At 43.4% G+C, this 23760-nt stretch overlaps 2 protein-coding genes across 3 annotated transcripts; both read right to left on the bottom strand.

The window, feature by feature from the left end:
* Window positions 1–847: 847 nt before the first annotated feature.
* On the bottom strand, window positions 848–2527 carry LOC131948027 (keratin-associated protein 16-1-like). Its single transcript, XM_059309491.1, has one exon. It carries the CDS (start codon window positions 2525–2527, stop codon window positions 848–850), a length of 1680 nt encoding a protein of 559 aa, XP_059165474.1.
* Window positions 2528–2704: 177 nt separating this feature from the next.
* On the bottom strand, window positions 2705–23293 carry LOC131948031 (myophilin). Of its 2 annotated transcripts, none has more exons than XM_059309499.1 (5): window positions 23130–23290; window positions 17704–17861; window positions 14870–14974; window positions 3721–3850; window positions 2705–3325 (listed from the first exon to the last, which is right to left on the bottom strand). In XM_059309499.1, exons 1-5 carry the CDS (start codon window positions 23181–23183, stop codon window positions 3137–3139), a joined length of 636 nt encoding a protein of 211 aa, XP_059165482.1. In that variant the 5' UTR covers window positions 23184–23290; the 3' UTR covers window positions 2705–3136. The 2 variants fall into 2 exon arrangements, with proteins under 2 accessions (XP_059165482.1, XP_059165483.1); XM_059309500.1 differs by lacking the exons at window positions 2705–3325; window positions 3721–3850 and adding exons at window positions 5315–6474; window positions 12629–12758 and having other exon boundaries at window positions 23130–23293.
* Window positions 23294–23760: the final 467 nt, after the last annotated feature.

The raw sequence follows: 23760 nt of genomic DNA, 5'->3' as shown, positions 1-23760 counted from the left end.
TTATAGTTTGTACCTAGGAACAGCTAGCGTGTTTTTTTTGTTTGTGCTTTATATAGGTTCATCAGCTTTTTGTAGACACAAAGTGGATCTCAAATGTCTGGTTTATTCAGTTCTACTCACAAACTGTGTGGCATTTAAACCAATAATTGGCAAGTCATGGAGTCAGTGTTGGAGTCAGTGTTGAGTTGATGGAGTCAGAAATTCTGAACTATAATGCTGACCTGACTTTAATCTGGCACATCACTGTCACAACAGGGTTGAGATAGTCTACATTAGGCTTCAAACTAGTTCATATCTATATTTTAGATAAAAGATGGTGTCTCCTTAAGTAAAGAGAAATCTGTGTCTATAGACTAGATGTATCTCTTTTTATAAACAGATCTGTGTTTATAGATTAGATGGTCTTATTTAATAAAGAGATATCTATGTCTATAGATAAGATATAATTTGAAGATAAAAATTAATTAGCTTAATCAAGCATTAAGGTACAGGGTTGAAATATGTAATTGATCCACTGTAAATCCCCTGACTGACAGGTGTAAATTGTTGTAAATGATGACTGTAGCTGGTGCTGTTGTATCCACTGTTTTGGTGATGTTGACTACCTTCTAGTTTGTTTTAGGTTGTGTCTTATTTGTTAGTGCTTTTTTTAGAAGCTTTGTTGAATGTAGTACCATCTCTGCCCCATGTATTGAGGGGTTTATAAACCTGTACATAGTAATTGATTCATTAATAAACATCTCTGGTTTTACACATGGGCTTTTTGTTTAGATGATTTCATGTTATAAACTAAGCTGTATGTGCCTCACATGTTCTATATATATGAACTTGGTGTTTCTGTATGGGCTCATATGCACACTGGCTCAATGGGGTCTATACACACTATGGGGTCTATACACATTGGCTCAATGGGGTCTATACACATTGGCTCAATGGGGTCTATACACACTATGGGGTCTATACACACTATGGGGTCTATACACACTGGCTCAATGGGGTCTATACACACTATGGGGTCTATACACATTGGCTCAATGGGGTCTATACACACTATGGGGTCTATACACACTATGGGGTCTATACACACTATGGGGTCTATACACACTGGCTCAATGGGGTCTATACACATTGGCTCAATGGGGTCTATACACACTATGGGGTCTATACACACTATGGGGTCTATACACATTGGCTCAATGGGGTCTATACACACTATGGGGTCTATACACACTATGGGGTCTATACACACTGGCTCAATGGGGTCTATACACACTGGCTCTATGGGGTCTATACACACTGGCTCAATGGGGTCTATACACACTATGGGGTCTATACACATTGGCTCAATGGGGTCTATACACACTATGGGGTCTATACACACTATGGGGTCTATACACACTGGCTCAATGGGGTCTATACACATTGGCTCAATGGGGTCTATACACACTATGGGGTCTATACACACTATGGGGTCTATACACACTATGGGGTCTATACACATTGGCTCAATGGGGTCTATACACACTGGCTCATTGGGGTCTATACACACTATGGGGTCTATACACACTATGGGGTCTATACACACTATGGGGTCTATACACACTATGGGGTCTATACACACTGGCTCATTGGGGTCTATACACACTATGGGGTCTATACACACTATGGGGTCTATACACACTATGGGGTCTATACACACTATGGGGTCTATACACACTATGGGGTCTATACACACTATGGGGTCTATACACACTATGGGGTCTATACACACTATGGGGTCTATACACACTATGGGGTCTATACACATTGGCTCAATGGGGTCTATACACACTGGCTCATTGGGGTCTATACACACTATGGGGTCTATACACACTGGCTCAATGGGGTCTATACACACTGGCTCAATGGGGTCTATACACACTATGGGGTCTATACACACTATGGGGTCTATACACACTGGCTCAATGGGGTCTATACACACTGGCTCAATGGGGTCTATACACACTATGGGGTCTATACACATTGGCTCAATGGGGTCTATACACACTATGGGGTCTATACACACTATGGGGTCTATACACACTGGCTCAATGGGGTCTATACACACTATGGGGTCTATACACACTATGGGGTCTATACACACTATGGGGTCTATACACACTGGCTCAATGGGGTCTATACACATTGGCTCAATGGGGTCTATACACACTATGGGGTCTATACACACTGGCTCAATGGGGTCTATACACACTATGGGGTCTATACACACTGGCTCAATGGGGTCTATACACACTGGCTCAATGGGGTCTATACACACTATGGGGTCTATACACACTGGCTCAATGGGGTCTATACACACTGGCTCAATGGGGTCTATACACACTATGGGGTCTATACACACTATGGGGTCTATACACATTGGCTCAATGGGGTCTATACACACTGGCTCATTGGGGTCTATACACACTATGGGGTCTATACACACTGGCTCAATGGGGTCTATACACACTATGGGGTCTATACACATTGGCTCAATGGGGTCTATACACACTATGGGGTCTATACACACTATGGGGTCTATACACACTATGGGGTCTATACACACTATGGGGTCTATACACACTGGCTCAATGGGGTCTATACACACTATGGGGTCTATACACATTGGCTCACATAGAATAAATACAAACAAAAGTGACTTCTATACATCTTTTTTTTTTAATTATTCATTTTTCTTTTCTTAATAAAGATAAATAAATACAAAACTCACAGTCTTGATGAGCATAAATCGACATGTGCAAGCTTCTATCAAATCACCGTTAACAAAATTATGTTGCTCTAAATAAAAAAGACATTTGAAAGGAAGTGCAGTTAAAAATTGTCACAGATTTTCTTGTATTGCTTTTATAATGGATCATAAAGATAACTTCAAATATTATCCCTCGATAGTTGGCTGAAATCAAATGCTTTGTACTACTGTACAACTATTTGAGTTAATTTCATTAAAAACATTTTGATGATTCAACCAGTTTAGTTTTTTTAAGACCATCTGCAAGCAGTGTACATTCAAAACATCAGAAAATAATTGGTCTTGGATCGGTCAATAAAATGTGATGAATTAATTCTTGGCGATGAATTAATCCTTGGTGATCATTCTTTTCTTGCCGAAGTTCATGCCTGATTGGTTGGCAAACTTGTTGGTCCCCATCTGGAGGTTGATGACACTCTCCCCCATCCTCAGCTGCTCCTCCGTAAATGTTCGGCGGTTTACTTCAGATTTCTTCGGCCACATTCGTTTACCCGTATAGCTAGGTCGTGATTCAGCCTGCAATCAAATTTATATCGCTAAGAAAGCCTTTTTAAGAAAGTGATTATCACTTATTTTTTGCAAGCGGCCCCCACCCCCACCCTTTTTAAAAAAAAATTCTAATCTGAATGATTTTTAGTAAAGTACTATAAAAATGGTTTAACATTTAAATCACAACCACCTTGGTCTATTAGCTGTAATATCAGGTGCAGGCTGATAAAAACACTATAATATAGGACATTGTAAGCCTACAGCGAAAAAATTAATTATAAAATTACTTTATAAATATTTATATATTATATTACTCCTAATTATAATATATATATATATATATATATATATATGTGTGTGTGTATATATATATGGTTGTATATAGGCCCTGTATATAAAAATGAGCAGTGCCATGAACTGACCTCAATGCCAAGTGCTCTGATGGCAGCACAGACCTGAGAGAGGTTTGTCCGCTCATAGAGTGAGTCTGTCTGGAAGGTGTTGTTCTCTGCTACACCAAACTCCTGGCATTTGTAGACAAACAGTTCAATTCTGTCGGGATACAAACATGGGGGGTAGAATTATGGGATACAAACATGGGGGGTAGAAATATGGGATACAAACATGGGGTAGAAATATGGGGTAGAAACATGGGGGTAGAAATACGGGATACAAACATGGGGGGGTAGAAATATGGGATACAAACATGGGGGGTAGAAATATGGGATACAAACATGGGGGGTAGAAATATGGGGTACAAACATGGGGTAGAAATATGGGATACAAACATGGGCAAGAAATATGGGATACAAACATGGGGGGTAGAAATATGGGATACAAACATGGGGGGTAGAAATATGGGATTCAAACATTGGATAAAAACATGCGGTAGAAATATGGGTTACAAACATGGGGTAGAAATATGGGATACAAACATTGGGTACAAACATTGGATAGAAGCATGGGGTAGAAATATGGGTTACAAACATGGGGTAGAAATATGGGATACAAACATTGGATAGAAACATGGGGTAGAAATATGGGTTACAAACATGGGGTAGAAATATGGGATACAAACATTGGATAGAAACATGGGGTAGAAATATGGGTTACAAACATGGGGTAGAAATATGGGATACAAACATTGGATAGAAACATGGGGTAGAAATATGGGTTACAAACATGGGGTAGAAATTTGGGATACAAACATTGGATAGAAACATGGGGTAGAAATATGGGTTACAAACATGGGGTAGAAATATGGGATACAAACATTGGATAGAAACATGGGGTAGAAATATGGGATACAAACATTGGATAGAAACATGGGGTAGAAATATGGGTTACAAACATGGGGTAGAAATATGGGATACAAACATTGGATAGAAACATGGGGTAGAAATATGGGATACAAACATTGGATAGAAACATGGGATACAAACATTGGATAGAAACATGGGGTAGAAATATGGAATACAAACATTGGATAGAAACATGGGATACAAACATTGGATAGAAACATGGGGTAGAAATATGGGATACAAACATTGGATAGAAACATGGGGTAGAAATATGGGATACAAACATTGGATAGAAACATGGGGTAGAAATATGGGATACAAACATTGGATAGAAACATGGGGTAGAAATATGGGTTACAAACATGGGATACAAATATGGGGTAGAAATATGGGATACAAACATGTGATAGAAACACAGTATACAAACAGGTAAAGGTGTGAAGTTGTTTTATTCTGAGGCAAAAAGGAAGCTGTGTTGACAAGATAAATATATTGGCAAACCATCAGACTTGGCTAACAGCAATACTTACCCTGGGTTGTGACTTTAGTAGGTTTAGAATGTAGTGATCCTGCTCTTATTAGAGCATGGGGGGGGGAGGGGAGAGGAGGTGAGACTAGGGATGTGACCAGAGGGTTGAGAGTTGGGTTGTAGGAGCACAGATGTAGAATTGGGAGATAATAATGAGTTGAAATAATTAAACGCAACTCAGATGAGTGTATGAAGAATTCAACTTTAATTTACAACAATAGGTACCCAAGCAACAATTAGTCTTGCGTCAATCAGTCAACTAACGTCAATCAGTCAACTAACGTCAATCAGTCAACTAACGCACATAAAACAATCTGCGTGCCACATAAACATGGCGTCACTCTGTTGCGTAGGGGAGAACATAGCGTGACAATATGCATTCAATAAAATTAGCATAAAGGGTTACAATGATAGTTTTACATTATAGAAACAATGCGAACACAATTTTATAAATAACTTACACAATATTCTCATTTCAGATATTTGTTTGGCTTTTGATGTGGTTGTCCATTAGTTAGCTTCATATGTCTTGGTTGTGACGTTTACAAAGTAATATGGGCTCGGGGTGGGAAATATGTGTTTAGTTATTTAGCTAGCCTATATGTCATTATATAGGTATGGATACTAGTTTTTAATGACGGCTAATTATCTGATTTTCTTTTCCTTATTGCTAATTATCCGTGTTCCAGCTTTGACTAACACAGTAGTTGCCCCTGCGAGCCCCAGACAGAGCCCCCCATATTGCTGGATCCTGGACACTTTCATTACTGGTGCATGGGTTTATAAACCATGGAAATACTTAGCACCACCACCTTAGCAAATGTATGATTCCTGCATACGGTAGCGACAACATCTCAGTCATAAAGATACACACAAGAGGCGTAATGGCTGTTATATACAGACCTAGCAGTTGAAAATATTTAGATAAACGTCTGATCCATATTAGCCCAGAACATATTTTTTCTAACCTTATTTGTACCAAAAATATTATCTTGCTAGATTTATATCTGTAGTTAATAGCATGAGATCACGTGATTAATCAAACCAGTTAGAAATTTTAGGATGGCCGGGCATTGCCGGTGAGAAAAAAATGTTCCAGGCCAAATAATGTTTAGAGATCAGACATGAAATTTGTTAAGAATATTTTCTAAACCAATCTAATCCTTTGTGATCATTCTCTTCTTGCCGAAGTTCATGCCGGACTGGGTGGCGCCCTTGTTGGAGCCCATCTGCAAGTTGATGACCCCCTCGCTGGCCCTCAGCTGCTCCTCCGTGAAGTTCCTGCGGTTTGTCTCAGCCTTCCTGGGCCACACCCGCTGGCCAGAGTAGCTGGGCCTGCTCTCGGCCTGTAGAAGAAACAAACAATTTGATTGGCTAGCTCGAAGTCACACGGGTATGTTGTGAGTCATGTGTTGTAGCACATGTAGCCTTATAACCTAGGTCACAATGCAAACAGTTGAGTCAGCACCTAACCCATAACTCAGTGGCCAAGAGAGCACTTACAGTGAGCACCTAAACCCTACCTCAATGGCCCAGTGAGCACCTAAACCCTACCTCAATGGCCCAGTGAGCACCTAAACCCTACCTCAATGGCCCAGTGAGCACCTAAACCCTATCATGGCCCAGTGAGCACCTAAACCCTACCATGGCCCAGTGAGCACCTAAACCCTACCATGGCCCAGTGAGCACCTAAACCCTACCATGGCCCAGTGAGCACCTAAACCCTACCATGGCCCAGTGAGCACCTAAACCCTACCATGGCCCAGTGAGCACCTAAACCCTACCATGGCCCAGTGAGCACCTAAACCCTACCTCAATGACCCAGTGAGCACCTAAACCCTACCTCAATGGCCCAGTGAGCACCTAAACACTACCATGGCCCAGTGAGCACCTAAACCCTACCTCAATGGCCCAGTGAGCACCTAAACCCTACCTCAATGACCCAGTGAGCACCTAAACCCTACCTCAATGACCCAGTGAGCACCTAAACCCTACCATGGCCCAGTGAGCACCTAAACCCTACCATGGCCCAGTGAGCACCTAACTAAACCCTACCATGGCCCAGTGAGCACCTAACTAAACCCTACCATGGCCCAGTGAGCACCTAAACCCTACCATGGCCCAGTGAGCACCTAACTAAACCCTACCATGGCCCAGTGAGCACCTAAACCCTACCATGGCCCAGTGAGCACCTAAACCCTACCATGGCCCAGTGAGCACCTAAACCCTACCTCAATGACCCAGTGACCACCTAAACCCTACCATGGCCCAGTGAGCACCTAACTAAACCCTACCATGGCCCAGTGAGCACGTAAACCCTACCATGGCCCAGTGAGCACCTAAACCCTACCATGGCCCAGTGAGCACCTAAACCCTACCATGGCCCAGTGAGCACCTAAACCCTACCATGGCCCAGTGAGCACCTAAACCCTACCATGGCCCAGTGAGCACATAAACCCTACCATGGCCCAGTGAGCACCTAAACCCTACCATGGCCCAGTGAGCACCTAAACCCTACCTCAATTGCCCAGTGAGCACCTAAACCCTACTTTAATGGCCCAGTGAGCACCTAAACCCTACCATGGCCCAGTGAGCACCTAAACCCTACCTCAATTGCCCAGTGAGCACCTAAACCCTACCTCAATGGCCCAGTGAGCACCTAAACCCTACCATGGCCCAGTGAGCACCTAAACCCTACCATGGCCCAGTGAGCACCTAAACCCTACCTTAATGGCCCAGTGAGCACCTAAACCCTACCATGGCCCAGTGAGCACCTAAACCCTACCATGGCCCAGTGAGCACCTAAACCCTACCTCAATGGCCCAGTGAGCACCTAAACCCTACCATGGCCCAGTGAGCACCTAAACCCTACCTTAATGGCCCAGTGAGCACCTAAACCCTACCTCAATGGCCCAGTGAGCACCTAAACCCTACCATGGCCCAGTGAGCACCTAAACCCTACCTCAATGGCCCAGTGAGCACCAACCTAAACCCTACCTTAATGGCCCAGTGAGCACCTAAACCCTACCATGGCCCAGTGAGCACCTAAACCCTACCATGGCCCAGTGAGCACCTAAACCCTACCATGGCCCAGTGAGCACATAAACCCTATCTCAATGGCCCAGTGAGCACCTAAATCCTACCATGGCCCAGTGAGCATCTAAACCTACCTCAATGGCCCAGTGAGCACCTAAACCCTACCATGGCCCAGTGAGCACATAAACCCTACCATGGCCCAGTGAGCACCTAAACCCTACCTCAATGGCCCAGTGAGCACCTAAACCCTACCATGGCCCAGTGAGCACCTAAACCCTACCATGGCCCAGTGAGCACCTAACTAAACCCTACCATGGCCCAGTGAGCACCTAAACCCTACCTCAATGGCCCAGTGAGCACCTAAACCCTACCATGGCCCAGTGAGCACCTAAACCCTACCTCAATGACCCAGTGAGCACCTAAACCCTACCTCAATGACCCAGTGAGCACCTAAACCCTACCATGGCCCAGTGAGCACCTAACTAAACCCTACCATGGCCCAGTGAGCACCTAAACCCTACCTCAATGGCCCAGTGAGCACCTAAACCCTACCATGGCCCAGTGAGCATCTAAACCTACCTCAATGGCCCAGTGAGCACCTAAACCCTACCATGGCCCAGTGAGCACCTAAACCCTACCATGGCCCAGTGAGCACCTAACTAAACCCTACCATGGCCCAGTGAGCACCTAAACCCTACCTCAATGGCCCAGTGAGCACCTAAACCCTACCATGGCCCAGTGAGCACCTAAACCCTACCATGGCCCAGTGAGCACCTAAACCCTACCATGGCCCAGTGAGCACCTAAACCCTACCATGGCCCAGTGAGCACCTAAACCCTACCATGGCCCAGTGAGCACCTAAACCCTACCTCAATGACCCAGTGAGCACCTAAACCCTACCATGGCCCAGTGAGCACCTAACTAAACCCTACCATGGCCCAGTGAGCACCTAAACCCTACCATGGCCCAGTGAGCACCTAAACCCTACCATGGCCCAGTGAGCACCTAAACCCTACCTCAATGACCCAGTGACCACCTAAACCCTACCATGGCCCAGTGAGCACCTAACTAAACCCTACCATGGCCCAGTGAGCACCTAAACCCTACCATGGCCCAGTGAGCACGTAAACCCTACCATGGCCCAGTGAGCACCTAAACCCTACCATGGCCCAGTGAGCACCTAAACCCTACCATGGCCCAGTGAGCACCTAAACCCTACCATGGCCCAGTGAGCACCTAAACCCTACCATGGCCCAGTGAGCACATAAACCCTACCATGGCCCAGTGAGCACCTAAACCCTACCATGGCCCAGTGAGCACCTAAACCCTACCTCAATTGCCCAGTGAGCACCTAAACCCTACTTTAATGGCCCAGTGAGCACCTAAACCCTACCATGGCCCAGTGAGCACCTAAACCCTACCATGGCCCAGTGAGCACCTAAACCCTACCTTAATGGCCCAGTGAGCACCTAAACCCTACCATGGCCCAGTGAGCACATAAACCCTACCATGGCCCAGTGAGCACCTAAACCCTACCTCAATGGCCCAGTGAGCACCTAAACCCTACCATGGCCCAGTGAGCACCTAAACCCTACCTTAATGGCCCAGTGAGCACCTAAACCCTACCTCAATGGCCCAGTGAGCACCTAAACCCTACCATGGCCCAGTGAGCACCTAAACCCTACCTCAATGGCCCAGTGAGCACCAACCTAAACCCTACCTTAATGGCCCAGTGAGCACCTAAACCCTACCATGGCCCAGTGAGCACCTAAACCCTACCATGGCCCAGTGAGCATCTAAACCTACCTCAATGGCCCAGTGAGCACCTAAACCCTACCATGGCCCAGTGAGCACATAAACCCTACCATGGCCCAGTGAGCACCTAAACCCTACCTCAATGGCCCAGTGAGCACCTAAACCCTACCATGGCCCAGTGAGCACCTAAACCCTACCATGGCCCAGTGAGCACCTAACTAAACCCTACCATGGCCCAGTGAGCACCTAAACCCTACCTCAATGGCCCAGTGAGCACCTAAACCCTACCATGGCCCAGTGAGCACCTAAACCCTACCTCAATGACCCAGTGAGCACCTAAACCCTACCTCAATGACCCAGTGAGCACCTAAACCCTACCATGGCCCAGTGAGCACCTAACTAAACCCTACCATGGCCCAGTAGCACCTAAACCCTACCTCAATGGCCCAGTGAGCACCTAAACCCTACCATGGCCCAGTGAGCATCTAAACCTACCTCAATGGCCCAGTGAGCACCTAAACCCTACCATGGCCCAGTGAGCACCTAAACCCTACCATGGCCCAGTGAGCACCTAACTAAACCCTACCATGGGCCAGTGAGCACCTAAACCCTACCTCAATGGCCCAGTGAGCACCTAAACCCTACCATGGCCCAGTGAGCACCTAAACCCTACCTCAATGACCCAGTGAGCACCTAAACCCTACCTCAATGGCCCAGTGAGCACCTAAACCCTACCATGGCCCAGTGAGCACATAAACCCTACCTCAATGGCCCAGTGAGCACCTAAACCCTACCATGGCCCAGTGAGCATCTAAACCTACCTCAATGGCCCAGTGAGCACCTAAACCCTACCATGGCCCAGTGAGCACCTAAACCCTACCATGGCCCAGTGAGCACCTAACTAAACCCTACCATGGCCCAGTGAGCACCTAAACCCTACCATGGCCCAGTGAGCACCTAACTAAACCCTACCTCAATGGCCCAGTGAGCCCCTAAACCCTACCATGGCCCAGTGAGCACCTAAACCCTACTTTAATGGCCCAGTGAGCACCTAAACCCTACCATGGCCCAGTGAGCACCTAAACCCTACCATGGCCCAGTGAGCACGTATACCCTACCTCAATGGCCCAGTGAGCACCTAAACCCTACCACAATGGCCCAGTGAGCACCTAAACCCTACCATGGCCCAGTGAACACCTAAACCCTACCATGGCCCAGTGAGCACCTAAACCCTACCATGGCCCAGTGACCACCTAAACCCTACCATGGCCACTTGAGCACATAAACCCTACCTCAATGGCCCAGTGAGCACCTAAACCCTACCATGGCCCAGTGAGCATCTAAACCTACCTCAATGGCCCAGTGAGCACCTAAACCCTACCATGGCCCAGTGAGCACCTAAACCCTACCATGGCCCAGTGAGCACCTAACTAAACCCTACCATGGCCCAGTGAGCACCTAAACCCTACCTCAATGGCCCAGTGAGCACCTAAACCCTACATGGCCCAGTGAGCACCTAAACCCTACCATGGCCCAGTGAGCACCTAACTAAACCCTACCATGGCCCAGTGAGCACCTAAACCCTACCATGGCCCAGTGAGCACCTAAACCCTACCATGGCCCAGTGAGCACCTAAACCCTACCATGGCCCAGTGAGCACCTAACTAAACCCTACCATGGCCCAGTGAGCACCTAAACCCTACCATGGCCCAGTGAGCACCTAAACCCTACCATGGCCCAGTGAGCACCTAAACCCTACCATGTCCCAGTGAGCAACTAAACCCTACCATGGCCAGTGAGCACCTAACTAAACCCTACCTCTAGGCCCAATGAGCCCCTAAACCCTACCATGGCCCAGTGAGCACCTAAACCCTACCATGGCCCAGTGACCACCTAAACACTACCATGGCCCAGTGAGCACCTAACTAAACCCTACCATGGCCCAGTGAGCACCTAAACCCTACCATGGCCCAGTGAGCACCTAAACCCTACCATGGCCCAGTGACCACCTAAACCCTACCTCAATGGCCCAGTGAGCACCTAAACCCTACCATGGCCCAGTGAGCACCTAAACCTTACCATGGCCCAGTGAGCAACTAAACCCTACCATTGCCCAGTGACCACCTAAACCCTACCATGGCCCAGTGAGCACCTAAACCCTACCATGGCCCAGTGAGCACCTAAACCCTACCATGGCCCAGTGAGCACCTAAACCCTACCATGGCCCAGTGAGCAACTAAACCCTACCATTGCCCAGTGACCACCTAAACCCTACCATGGCCCAGTGAGCACCTAAACCCTACCATGGCCCAGTGACCACCTAAACCCTACCATGGCCCAGTGAGCACCTAAACCCTACCTCAATGGCCCAGTGAGCACCTAAACCCTACCATGGCCCAGTGAGCACCTAAACCCTACCATGGCCCAGTGAGCACCTAAACCCTACCATGGCCCAGTGAGCACCTAAACCCTACCATGGCCCAGTGAGCACCTAAACCCTACCATGGCCCAGTGACCACCTAACTAAACCCTACCATGGCCCAGTGAGCACCTAAACCCTACCTCAATGGCCCAGTGAGCACCTAAACCCTACCATGGCCCAGTGACCACCTAAACCCTACCATGGCCCAGTGAGCACCTAAACCCTACCATGGCCCAGTGAGCACCTAACTAAACCCTACCATGGCCCAATGAGCCCATAAACCCTACCTCAATGCCAAAGTTTCGGATGGCTGAGCAGACTTGAGGCAGGTTGGTCTTCTCGTACAGGTTGTCAGTCTGAAAGGCCATGTTCTCTGGCACGCCATATTCCTGAATTTTTTGCGTGAAGAGTTCTATCCTGTAAGAGTACGTACAAACACAATTATTGACTCATTAGTTAATTAATACCATTATAATTCGAAAGTATGGTACAAGAGATAAGGATATAATTGCCATGTAGCCTACTTTCTGCTTTTTAATGTCTTTCATTAGTTGAAGAGTTCGTTTTTAAGTTTTCTTTTTGTAATTGGGTCAACTATGGTAGACGTCACGCCTTTTGCAGATTTAAAAAAAAAAACTCTTTTTATCTTCATTTGTCGTCAAAAAACATCAGACGTCAATATTAAGCCATACTCTTAAATGTCAGACGCTACAATTAAGCAAACACTTCCCAAAAAATACGTTTTGAAATATCAATTAACGTTTGTTTTCCCTGAGGCAGAAAATATTGTTTACTGTCAGCTATTGCGGAAAAGTTGAACAAAATCATGTCAAATAAAGGTCAAATAAAGGTCAAGTAAAGATCAAGTAAAAGTCAAGTAAAGGTCAAGTAAAACTACAACGGATCAATAGTTGGTTAAAATTAGTATTAAAAAAAAACAAAGACTTTGTAAAGAAGAGCTTAAGTCAGTATTAATAATGATTTTTTTTACACTACAGAAATGTGATGTCGCACTTTCTTAACCACTTTCCCTTGTCAGAGATGGTCACATGAGTCCACCCCGCCCTCCCCCACCCCCAAAATCCCGAGGGTAACGCCATTTATAAAAAAAGAAATCTAATCATAGCTCTTATCTGCTTGTGACACGTAAAATAACATTAAAAAATGTGATTTATCAAAGGGTTTTTAAATTAAGCCTTTATCCGTTATGTAATGTACCAACGAACATTATTCAAAAGATACTTTAAAAACAAAGTGTTTAGGTAAATTTGAATTATTAATTTCATAGCATGATCTACACACAGCTTACTAGAAAGATAAAAAGATACCTTTGAGTTCCTTGCCTGAGGAAAATGGCGTGTCTTTGAACTTGGATGGGAAACACACGTGACTAAATGCCAACAACAGCACGACAAAAGCACACAGCACTCAGTGATGCCACACAAATAACGAAAGCGAAAAATAAAGGGAATCAACTCGAGCTGGATTAGTAGAAAGTCGGAGGTTAAAATCAAATCACTCAGTGCAGAGAAAACATGGGAAGTAACTGCTCAGAAGACAATCTGCTTGTCAAATATTTGAATGACGGGACTTTGTCTATGTATACATCATGAGAGTAACTTAATGTTAGCTCTAACTTGATGGTTATATCAATTTTATTTACGATATGTTGCAAGTGTTTTAATTTAATCTGAGATAAACATGAAAAGAAAGTTGAAAATCGTTCTTAAATTACGTCAAGCTGGTTTGTTTTTGAAAAAAAAATTATGCTGAGAACATGCGTGGTCAATGGCTGCTATTAGCAGTTTAAATTTAATGAATACTTTCACAGTAACGTGGTTGTCGTTAGAAATATTTGCGTCACCAGCAACTGACGTCATTTATGGAGGACACAACAAAACTCTAAGGCAACAAAAACTTCACTCACTGATAAGCCCACACTGTGCAGGGGGGGGGGGGTAAAATACCAGGGGTCTTCATATCAGTGTCTGACGAGCCATTATAATGTTTGATGTCATGTCCTAAAATATTTTGTTAGGTTGTTTATAGTAAACAACTTCTAATAATATCAAATGCATATTTGTCCAAAACATGAAATAAACCATTGCCTTCAGGCTGTAACTTAAATCCTTCTATGGCAATACCATGGTGCTTGTGGTTTGGTGGAGACACATTCAACACTGATAGGAAGACCGGCCCAGCGAAGTGTGGGAGAAAACAACAGGTGGGTAGGCTAGAGCTCCACGCCATCAAACAACAGGTGGGTAGGCTAGAGCTCCACGCCATCAAACAACAGGTGGGTAGGCTAGAGCTCCACGCCATCAAACAACAGGTGGGTAGGCAAGAGCTCCACGCCATCAAACAACAGGTGGGTAGTCTAGAGCTCCACGCCATCAAACAACAGGTGGGTAGTCTAGAGCTCCACGCCATCAAACAACAGGTGGGTAGGCTAGAGCTCCACGCCATCAAACAACAGGTGGGTAGGCTAGAGGCTAGAGCTCCACGCCATCAAACTATGGAACACTCACCTGGCTCTCTCTTTGGCTGATTCAAAGGCGTCGTTGTTGCTTTTTTTAAACGTCTGAGTCCGTGTGTTGATCTGTATGTCGTCTGGCACTATGGCGTTGACCAGTCTATGGAGGTAGAGAGGTTAGATCAATAGTGCAATATCACACATCTTATCACAGCATCTCACACATCATCACACATCATATCACACATCCTATCACACATCATATCACACATAATCTCATACATCATCCCACACATCATCCCACACACCATCCCACACACCATCCCACACATCCTATCACACATCATATCACACATAATCTCATACATCATATCACACATAATCTCACACATCATCCCACACATCATCCCACACACCATCCCACACATCCTATCACACATCATATCACACATAATCTCACACATCATCTCACACATCATCCCACACACCATCCCACACATCCTATCACACATCATATCACACATAATCTCATACATCATATCACACATCATCCCACACACCATCCCACACATCCTATCACACATCATATCACACATAATCTCATACATCATATCACACATCATCCCACACACCATCCCACACATCCTATCACACATCCTATCACACATCATATCACACATCATCCCACACATCATCCCACACACCATCCCACACATCATCCCACACATCATCCCACACATCCTATCACACATCATATCACACATAATCTCATACATCATATCACACATCATCCCACACACCATCCCACACATCATATCACACATCATCCCACACATCATCCCACACACCATCCCACACACCATCCCACACATCATCCCACACATCCTATCACACATCATATCACACATAATCTCACACATCATCCCACACATCATCCCACACACCATCCCACACACCATCCCACACATCATATCACACATCATATCACACATCATATCACACATCATATCACACATAATCTCACACATCATCCCACACATCCTATCACACATCATATCACACATCATATCACACATCATCCCACACATCATCCCACACACCATCCCACACATCATCCCACACATCATCCCACACATCCTATCACACATCATATCACACATAATCTCATACATCATATCACACATCATCCCACACACCATCCCACACATCCTATCACACATCATATCACACATCATATCACACATCATCCCACACATCATCCCACACACCATCCCACACATCATCCCACACATCATCCCACACATCCTATCACACATCATATCACACATAATCTCTTACATCATATCACACATCATCCCACACACCATCCCACACATCCTATCACACATCATATCACACATAATCTCACACATCATCTCACACATCATCCCACACACCATCCCACACATCATATCACACATCATATCACACATCATATCACACATCATATCACACATAATCTCACACATCATCCCACACATCCTATCACACATCATATCACACATCATATCACACATCATCCCACACATCATCCCACACACCATCCCACACATCATCCCACACATCATCCCACACATCCTATCACACATCATATCACACATAATCTCATACATCATATCACACATCATCCCACACACCATCCCACACATCCTATCACACATCATATCACACATCATATCACACATCATCCCACACATCATCCCACACACCATCCCACACATCATCCCACACATCATCCCACACATCCTATCACACATCATATCACACATAATCTCTTACATCATATCACACATCATCCCACACACCATCCCACACATCCTATCACACATCATATCACACATAATCTCACACATCATCTCACACATCATCCCACACACCATCCCACACATCCTATCACACATCATATCACACATAATCTCACACATCATCTCACACATCATCCCACACATCATCCCACACATCATATCACACATCATATCACACATCATCCCACACATCATCCCACACACCATCCCACACATCATCCCACACATCCTATCACACATCATATCACACATCATATCACACATAATCTCACACATCATCCCACACATCATCCCACACACCATCCCACACATCCTATCACACATCATATCACACATCATATCACACATAATCTCACACATCATCCCACACATCATCCCACACACCATCCCACACACCATCCCACACATCATCCCACACATCCTATCACACATCATATCACACATCATATCACACATAATCTCACACATCATCCCACACATCATCCCACACACCATCCCACACACCATCCCACACATCATCCCACACATCCTATCACACATCATATCACACATCATATCACACATAATCTCACACATCATCCCACACATCATCCCACACACCATCCCACACACCATCCCACACATCATCCCACACATCCTATCACACATCATATCATACATCATATCACACATAATCTCACACATCATCCCACACATCATCCCACACACCATCCCACACACCATCCCACACATCATATCACACATCATATCACACATCATCCCACACACCATTTCAAACACCACATCACATATCACATCACACAACATACCACACTCCATCCCACACCCAGTTCAACGCCATCCCACACAATCACTTCACACACCATTTTACCACCATCAGCAAACACCATAGACACCATCTGAAAGCCATCTTAGATCCATCCCACAAACAATTTCTCTTTTTGGTGTGTATTTCTATTTTTAAAGCTGACGTCACAACACATGCTGTGTCCTATGATAAACTCCCAATGACGTCATGTGCCCTACATTTAACCGTGTGACCTACTTGCACAACAGAAGGCCGTCCTTGAGCGTCCTGTAGAAAAACTCCGAGACCTTGTGTTTGTTGTCCATCACAGTCTCCAGGGGGATGTTGTCTCCCGTCACCTCCCTGATCCACGCCAGACATTTCAGGGCCTCCTCGGAGTCGAAAGAATTCTCTACCTGAAAAGATAAGTTAGTTTCACATTAGCCTCGCTGCTAGCACGTGTGGCAGCCATTGCTGTAGCTTTCTGTTTGTGTTGGCTCTTGTCTGATGGAAATGTCAGTTTATCTTCTTCGGTAAATGTTTTACCTTAGCTAACATAATCTACACTGGCATCTCATTAGAATGACATCAGCACATTCTGGCATTTCACTGTGATGACATCAGGAAAACTTGGCATTTCACTACAATGACCTCAGCAATTATTGAACACCAACTCAACGCAACAGATCCCACTTGTAACCCATCAATTAGCGTTCATTATGTGCACCAAAACATGATTTTTGAACCGGTCCAATTTGATGCTTATGATTGTCCACAGCAGCCAGTGATGAAAATCTAACTGAAATAATTTATTTTAAAAATAGTTTCCAAAAGAAACCATGTTACTTCATGAGTAATTGGGTTTTTCTTTAACCTCGACAAAAGGTAGTTTCAAATTTGTCGGGCAGAGTTCATTAGAATAATGAACAATACGTCACGTCCGGTTCTCATTAGCTGCTGCTTGTACACTGGGGTGGGTAGGACGACTACGTCACCAGGAGCTAAGGTAAAGGCATTAGTCAGATGTCTGGTGCATCTAGAATGCCGAGGATGTACACAGTTTATGTCCAGGCAAACATTACCAGCAGCCACCGTAACTCGGGCTGATGGCTTTACCACACAGCAACCAAACGTGCTGCATCAGCACAAAGGTTATTTTTGTCCACAGATCTGTGACCAGGATGGGGAAAAAACGAAAAAAAAAAAACAACGATTGCAGAAAGGTGGAAAACAAAAAAAAAATTTCATTGGTACAAAAAGTTCAGACCAAACTCTGGTAAAAAATTCAGATTAAAACTTGTGTCAAAAGCTCAAACCAAATTCCTGAGCTTTTTTTTTGAGTGAGTCAAGACATTGTTTAGCAGGAGACACCAACAAACGTGGAATAAAAAAAATATCTTTGGCCAACGAACGGATGTACAGATAGCAAACTTTATCAGGCCAACTGTTAGATCTATAGACAGCAAACTTTATCAGGCCAACTGTTAGATCTATAGACAGCAAACTTTATCAGGCCAACTGTTAGATCTTAAATCTATAGACAGCAAACTTTATCAGGCCAACGGTTAGATCTATAGACAGAAAACTTTATCAGGCCAACTGTTAGATCTTAAATCTATAAACAGCAAACTTTATCAGGCCAACTGTTAGATCTATAGACAGCAAAATTTATCAGGCAAACTTAAAACATGCAAACATAGTAATGGCAAAGCAACAACGCTTGTATGTCTTCATGTAACTCCCGCAGCTTAACTAACAAAACAGGACAACCTGAAGTTATCATTGCAGCTTAACTAACAAAACAGGACAACCTGAAGTTATCATTGCAGCTTAACTAACAAAACAGGACAACCTGAAGTTATCATTCGCCTTGTGTTTGGTCACAGAGACTGGCGATTGGTTAACTCTAACCACGTGACCATCTGCTTCCTCCACTAGAGGCTAGACACACATAGGATGTCCAGTGTGTGTTGTTTGTGTTGTTATGTGTTGGTTTGTTTTGTGATGTTATGTTATGTTTTGATGTTATATGTCGTGATATTATATGTTGTGATGTTATGTGTTGTGATGTTATGTGTTGTTTTGTTTTGTGTTGTGATGTTATGTTTTGATGTTATATGTCGTGATATTATATGTTGTGATATTATATGTTGTGATGTTGTGTGTTGTGATATTGTGTGTTGTGATGTTATGTGTTGTGATGTTGTGTGTTGTGATATTGTGTGTTGTGATGTTATGTGTTGTGATGTTGTGTGTTGTGATGTTAGCTGTAGTTATGTTATGTTTTGATGTTTTATGTCTTGATGTTATGTGTTGTGATGTCAAAACTACCGTCACGTGTTTGATGTAAGATACGGTGTAATGGTAAAACGACTTAAGCAGACGTAGCTGGGACTGACAGCTGAAGATGATCTTTAGTTTTTACCGTCTGAACTTTTAAAGAGGTATAGCTAAAAATAGAGCACCTTATTGACTTGAGTTTTATTTTCTACCTGAGCAAGAGGTTTTGCTAGCGTTGTCAAATTTTCAAAAACTGCACACGGACAAAATTCTTTACTTTAACCATTTGGTAGAGTCTGCATGTAAACATCTGTTACTTGAGAACACAAACATTTACTCATTTTTAATTTAAATTTTGGCTATGTGTATGCGTCATTTAGATTATGTGTACTCACAATTTAAAAAAAAAAAATCTTAAATCAGGGTAAATAATAACATTTCATTCATTAAAAAAAATCTTTGTTAGTGTTATCCCCCCTGCGCCTAGACAAAAATCAAAAGTGGACTTCACACTTTATCTTAGCAACGGTTGAAGTCTAATTGGACTAGTATACTAGTATATATATATATATATATATATATATATATATATATATATATATATATATATATATATATATATATATATATATATAATGTGTTTCAATATTTTAAAACATTTCTCTACCGAATGTAGAATAAAATAAAATGTTACTAAACAGATGATAATCTTTTTATTTTTGTCATCATTTGATTGAAACAGCTGACCGATACACATGCTTCATGTTTGGCTTCAGTAAGTGATCTGAGCTAAACTAGATGATATGTGCTAAACGTTGTGATCTGAGGTAATCTGGATATGTTTCATGAGTGACCACAAACACCATCAGCCAACACGACCACCATCAGCCAACACGTAACACCACCCGCTATCGTGAGTGTATCCACTCCTGTCCTGACATTCCAGAGGCTATAGAGAATTTCTTCTCTTCCGGCTAATTTTCGGCCGTCTGGAGAATTTTTTTCTTCCCACGGTAGGCCGCAGCATCCGGCCCTCGGGTTACGTTTTTTACTGAGGTAGTTGGTAAGTTACGTTTTTACTGAGGTAGTTGGTAAGTTACGTTTTTTACTGAGGTAGTTGGTAAGTTACGGTTTTTTGAGGTAGTTGGTAAGTTATGTTTTTTACTGAGGTAGTTGGTAAGTTACGTTTTTTACTGAGGTAGTTGGTAAGTTACGGTTTTTTGAGGTAGTTGGTAAGTTATGTTTTTTACTGAGGTAGTTGGTAAGTTACGGTTTTTTGAGGTAGTTGGTAAGTTACGTTTTACTGAGGTAGTTGGTAAGTTATGTTTTTTACTGAGGTAGTTGGTAAGTTACGTTTTTACTGAGATAGTTGGTAAGTTACGTCTTTACTGAGGTAGTTGGTAAGTTACATTTTACTGAGGTAGTTGGTAAGTTACGTTTTTACTGAGGTAGTTGGTAAGTTACGTTTTTTACTGAGGTAGTTGGTAAGTTACGGTTTTTTGAGGTAGTTGGTAAGTTATGTTTTTTACTGAGGTAGTTGGTAAGTTACGTTTTTTACTGAGGTAGTTGGTAAGTTACGGTTTTTTGAGGTAGTTGGTAAGTTATGTTTTTTACTGAGGTAGTTGGTAAGTTACGTTTTTTACTGAGGTAGTTGGTAAGTTACGGTTTTTTGAGGTAGTTGGTAAGTTATGTTTTTTACTGAGGTAGTTGGTAAGTTACGTTTTTTACTGAGGTAGTTGGTAAGTTACGGTTTTTTGAGGTAGTTGGTAAGTTATGTTTTTTACTGAGGTAGTTGGTAAGTTACGGTTTTTTGAGGTAGTTGGTAAGTTATGTTTTTACTGAGGTAGTTGGTAAGTTATGTTTTTTACTGAGGTAGTTGGTAAGTTATGTTTTTTACTGAGGTAGTTGGTAAGTTACGTTTTTTACTGAGGTAGTTGGTAAGTTACGGTTTTTTGAGGTAGTTGGTAAGTTATGTTTTTTACTGAGGTAGTTGGTAAGTTACGGTTTTTTGAGGTAGTTGGTAAGTTATGTTTTTACTGAGGTAGTTGGTAAGTTATGTTTTTTACTGAGGTAGTTGGTAAGTTACGTTTTTACTGAGATAGTTGGTAAGTTACGTCTTTACTGAGGTAGTTGGTAAGTTACGTTTTTTACTGAGGTAGTTGGTAAGTTACGGTTTTTTGAGGTAGTTGGTAAGTTATGTTTTTTACTGAGGTAGTTGGTAAGTTACGTTTTTTACTGAGGTAGTTGGTAAGTTACGGTTTTTTGAGGTAGTTGGTAAGTTATGTTTTTTACTGAGGTAGTTGGTAAGTTACGTTTTTTACTGAGGTAGTTGGTAAGTTACGGTTTTTTGAGGTAGTTGGTAAGTTATGTTTTTTACTGAGGTAGTTGGTAAGTTACGGTTTTTTGAGGTAGTTGGTAAGTTATGTTTTTACTGAGGTAGTTGGTAAGTTATGTTTTTTACTGAGGTAGTTGGTAAGTTACGTTTTTACTGAGATAGTTGGTAAGTTACGTCTTTACTGAGGTAGTTGGTAAGTTACATTTTACTGAGGTAGTTGGTAAGTTACGTTTTTACTGAGGTAGTTGGTAAGTTACATTTTACTAAGGTAGTTGGTAAGTTACGTTTTTACTGAGGTAGTTGGTAAGTTACGTTTTTACTGAGGTAGTTGGTAAGTTACATTTTACTAAGGTAGTTGGTAAGTTACGTTTTTACTGAGGTAGTTGGTAAGTTACGTTTTACTGAGGTAGTTGGTAAGTTATATTTTACTAAGGTAGTTGGTAAGTTACGTTTTTACTGAGGTAGTTGGTAAGTTACATTTTACTAAGGTAGTTGGTAAGTTACGTTTTTACTGAGGTAGTTGGCAAGTTACGTTTTAATGAGGTAGTTGGTAAGTTACATTTTTACTGAGGTAGTTACATTGGCCATGTAAAAACATAGAGTGGCCATGTAAAAACCTACAGTGGCCATGTAAAAACATAGAGTGGCCATGTAAAAACCTACATTGGCCATGTAATAACCTACAGTGGCCATGTAAAAGCCTAGAGTGGCCATGTAAAAACAGAGTGGCCATGTAAAAACCTAGAGTGGCCATGTAAAAACATAGAGTGGCCATGTAAAAACCTAGAGTGGCCATGTAAATACGTAGAGTGGCCATGTAAAAACATAGAGTGGCCATGTAAAAACCTACAGTGGCCATGTAAAAACATAGTGGCCATGTTAAAACCTACCATGGACATACATAAACCTACAATGGACTTACATAAACCTAAAATGGACATATATAAACCTACAATGGACATATATAAACCTAAAATGGACACATATAAACCTACAATGGACACATATAAACCTACAATGGACATGTATAAACCTAGAACGGACATGTAAAAACCTGTACTGAACCTACCTTAATCTGTTGCTCCCGAGCAGAGCCCGCCCTAGGTGCACGAAGACCAGCCATGTTTTGATGGACCAACTGAATGCGAGCACGACTAGCTACAACTTTAGCTCTGGCACTGAAATTTCTAAGCTGAGAAAAATGTTCAAATTCTCCTGGCTGGACTAAATTTAAACACAAGGATGGGGTGAGCTAAGGTAAGTGCTCACCTATAGGGAAGGGTGGGGGCAGGGGCGTTGATAGAAGAGATAGGAGCTAGAGGGACGGTGGGTTGGGCGGGGAGCGGTTACAGCATCGAGCGAGCAAGGCAAGCCAGCATTCCAGAGGGGCAACAAAGGCTATTTGTTAGTGGGCAGCTGGTACTCAACATCAGTCTAGCTCATGTACGGACTGGGCAGTTCTACAACCAGGCCGTGCAACCCATCAGTCTAGCTCATGTACGGGTTGGGCAGTTCTACAACCCGGCCGTGCAACCCATTAGTCTAGCTCATGTACGGACTGGGCAGTTCTACAACCCGGCCGTGCAACCCATCAGTCTAGCTCATGTACGGGCTGGGCAGTTGGTGGGCAGCTGGTACTCAACATCAGTCTAGCTCATGTACGGACCGTGCAACCCGTTAGTCTAGCTCATGTACGGACT

The sequence above is a fragment of the Physella acuta genome, unplaced genomic scaffold (genome assembly GCF_028476545.2).
Source record: "Physella acuta isolate Inbredline_101_S28 unplaced genomic scaffold, ASM2847654v3 ptg000621l, whole genome shotgun sequence".
Taxonomy (NCBI): Eukaryota; Metazoa; Mollusca; class Gastropoda; family Physidae; genus Physella; species Physella acuta.
Note: the sequence above shows the minus strand (reverse complement) of the source record. Positions and strands in the feature narration are given on the sequence as shown.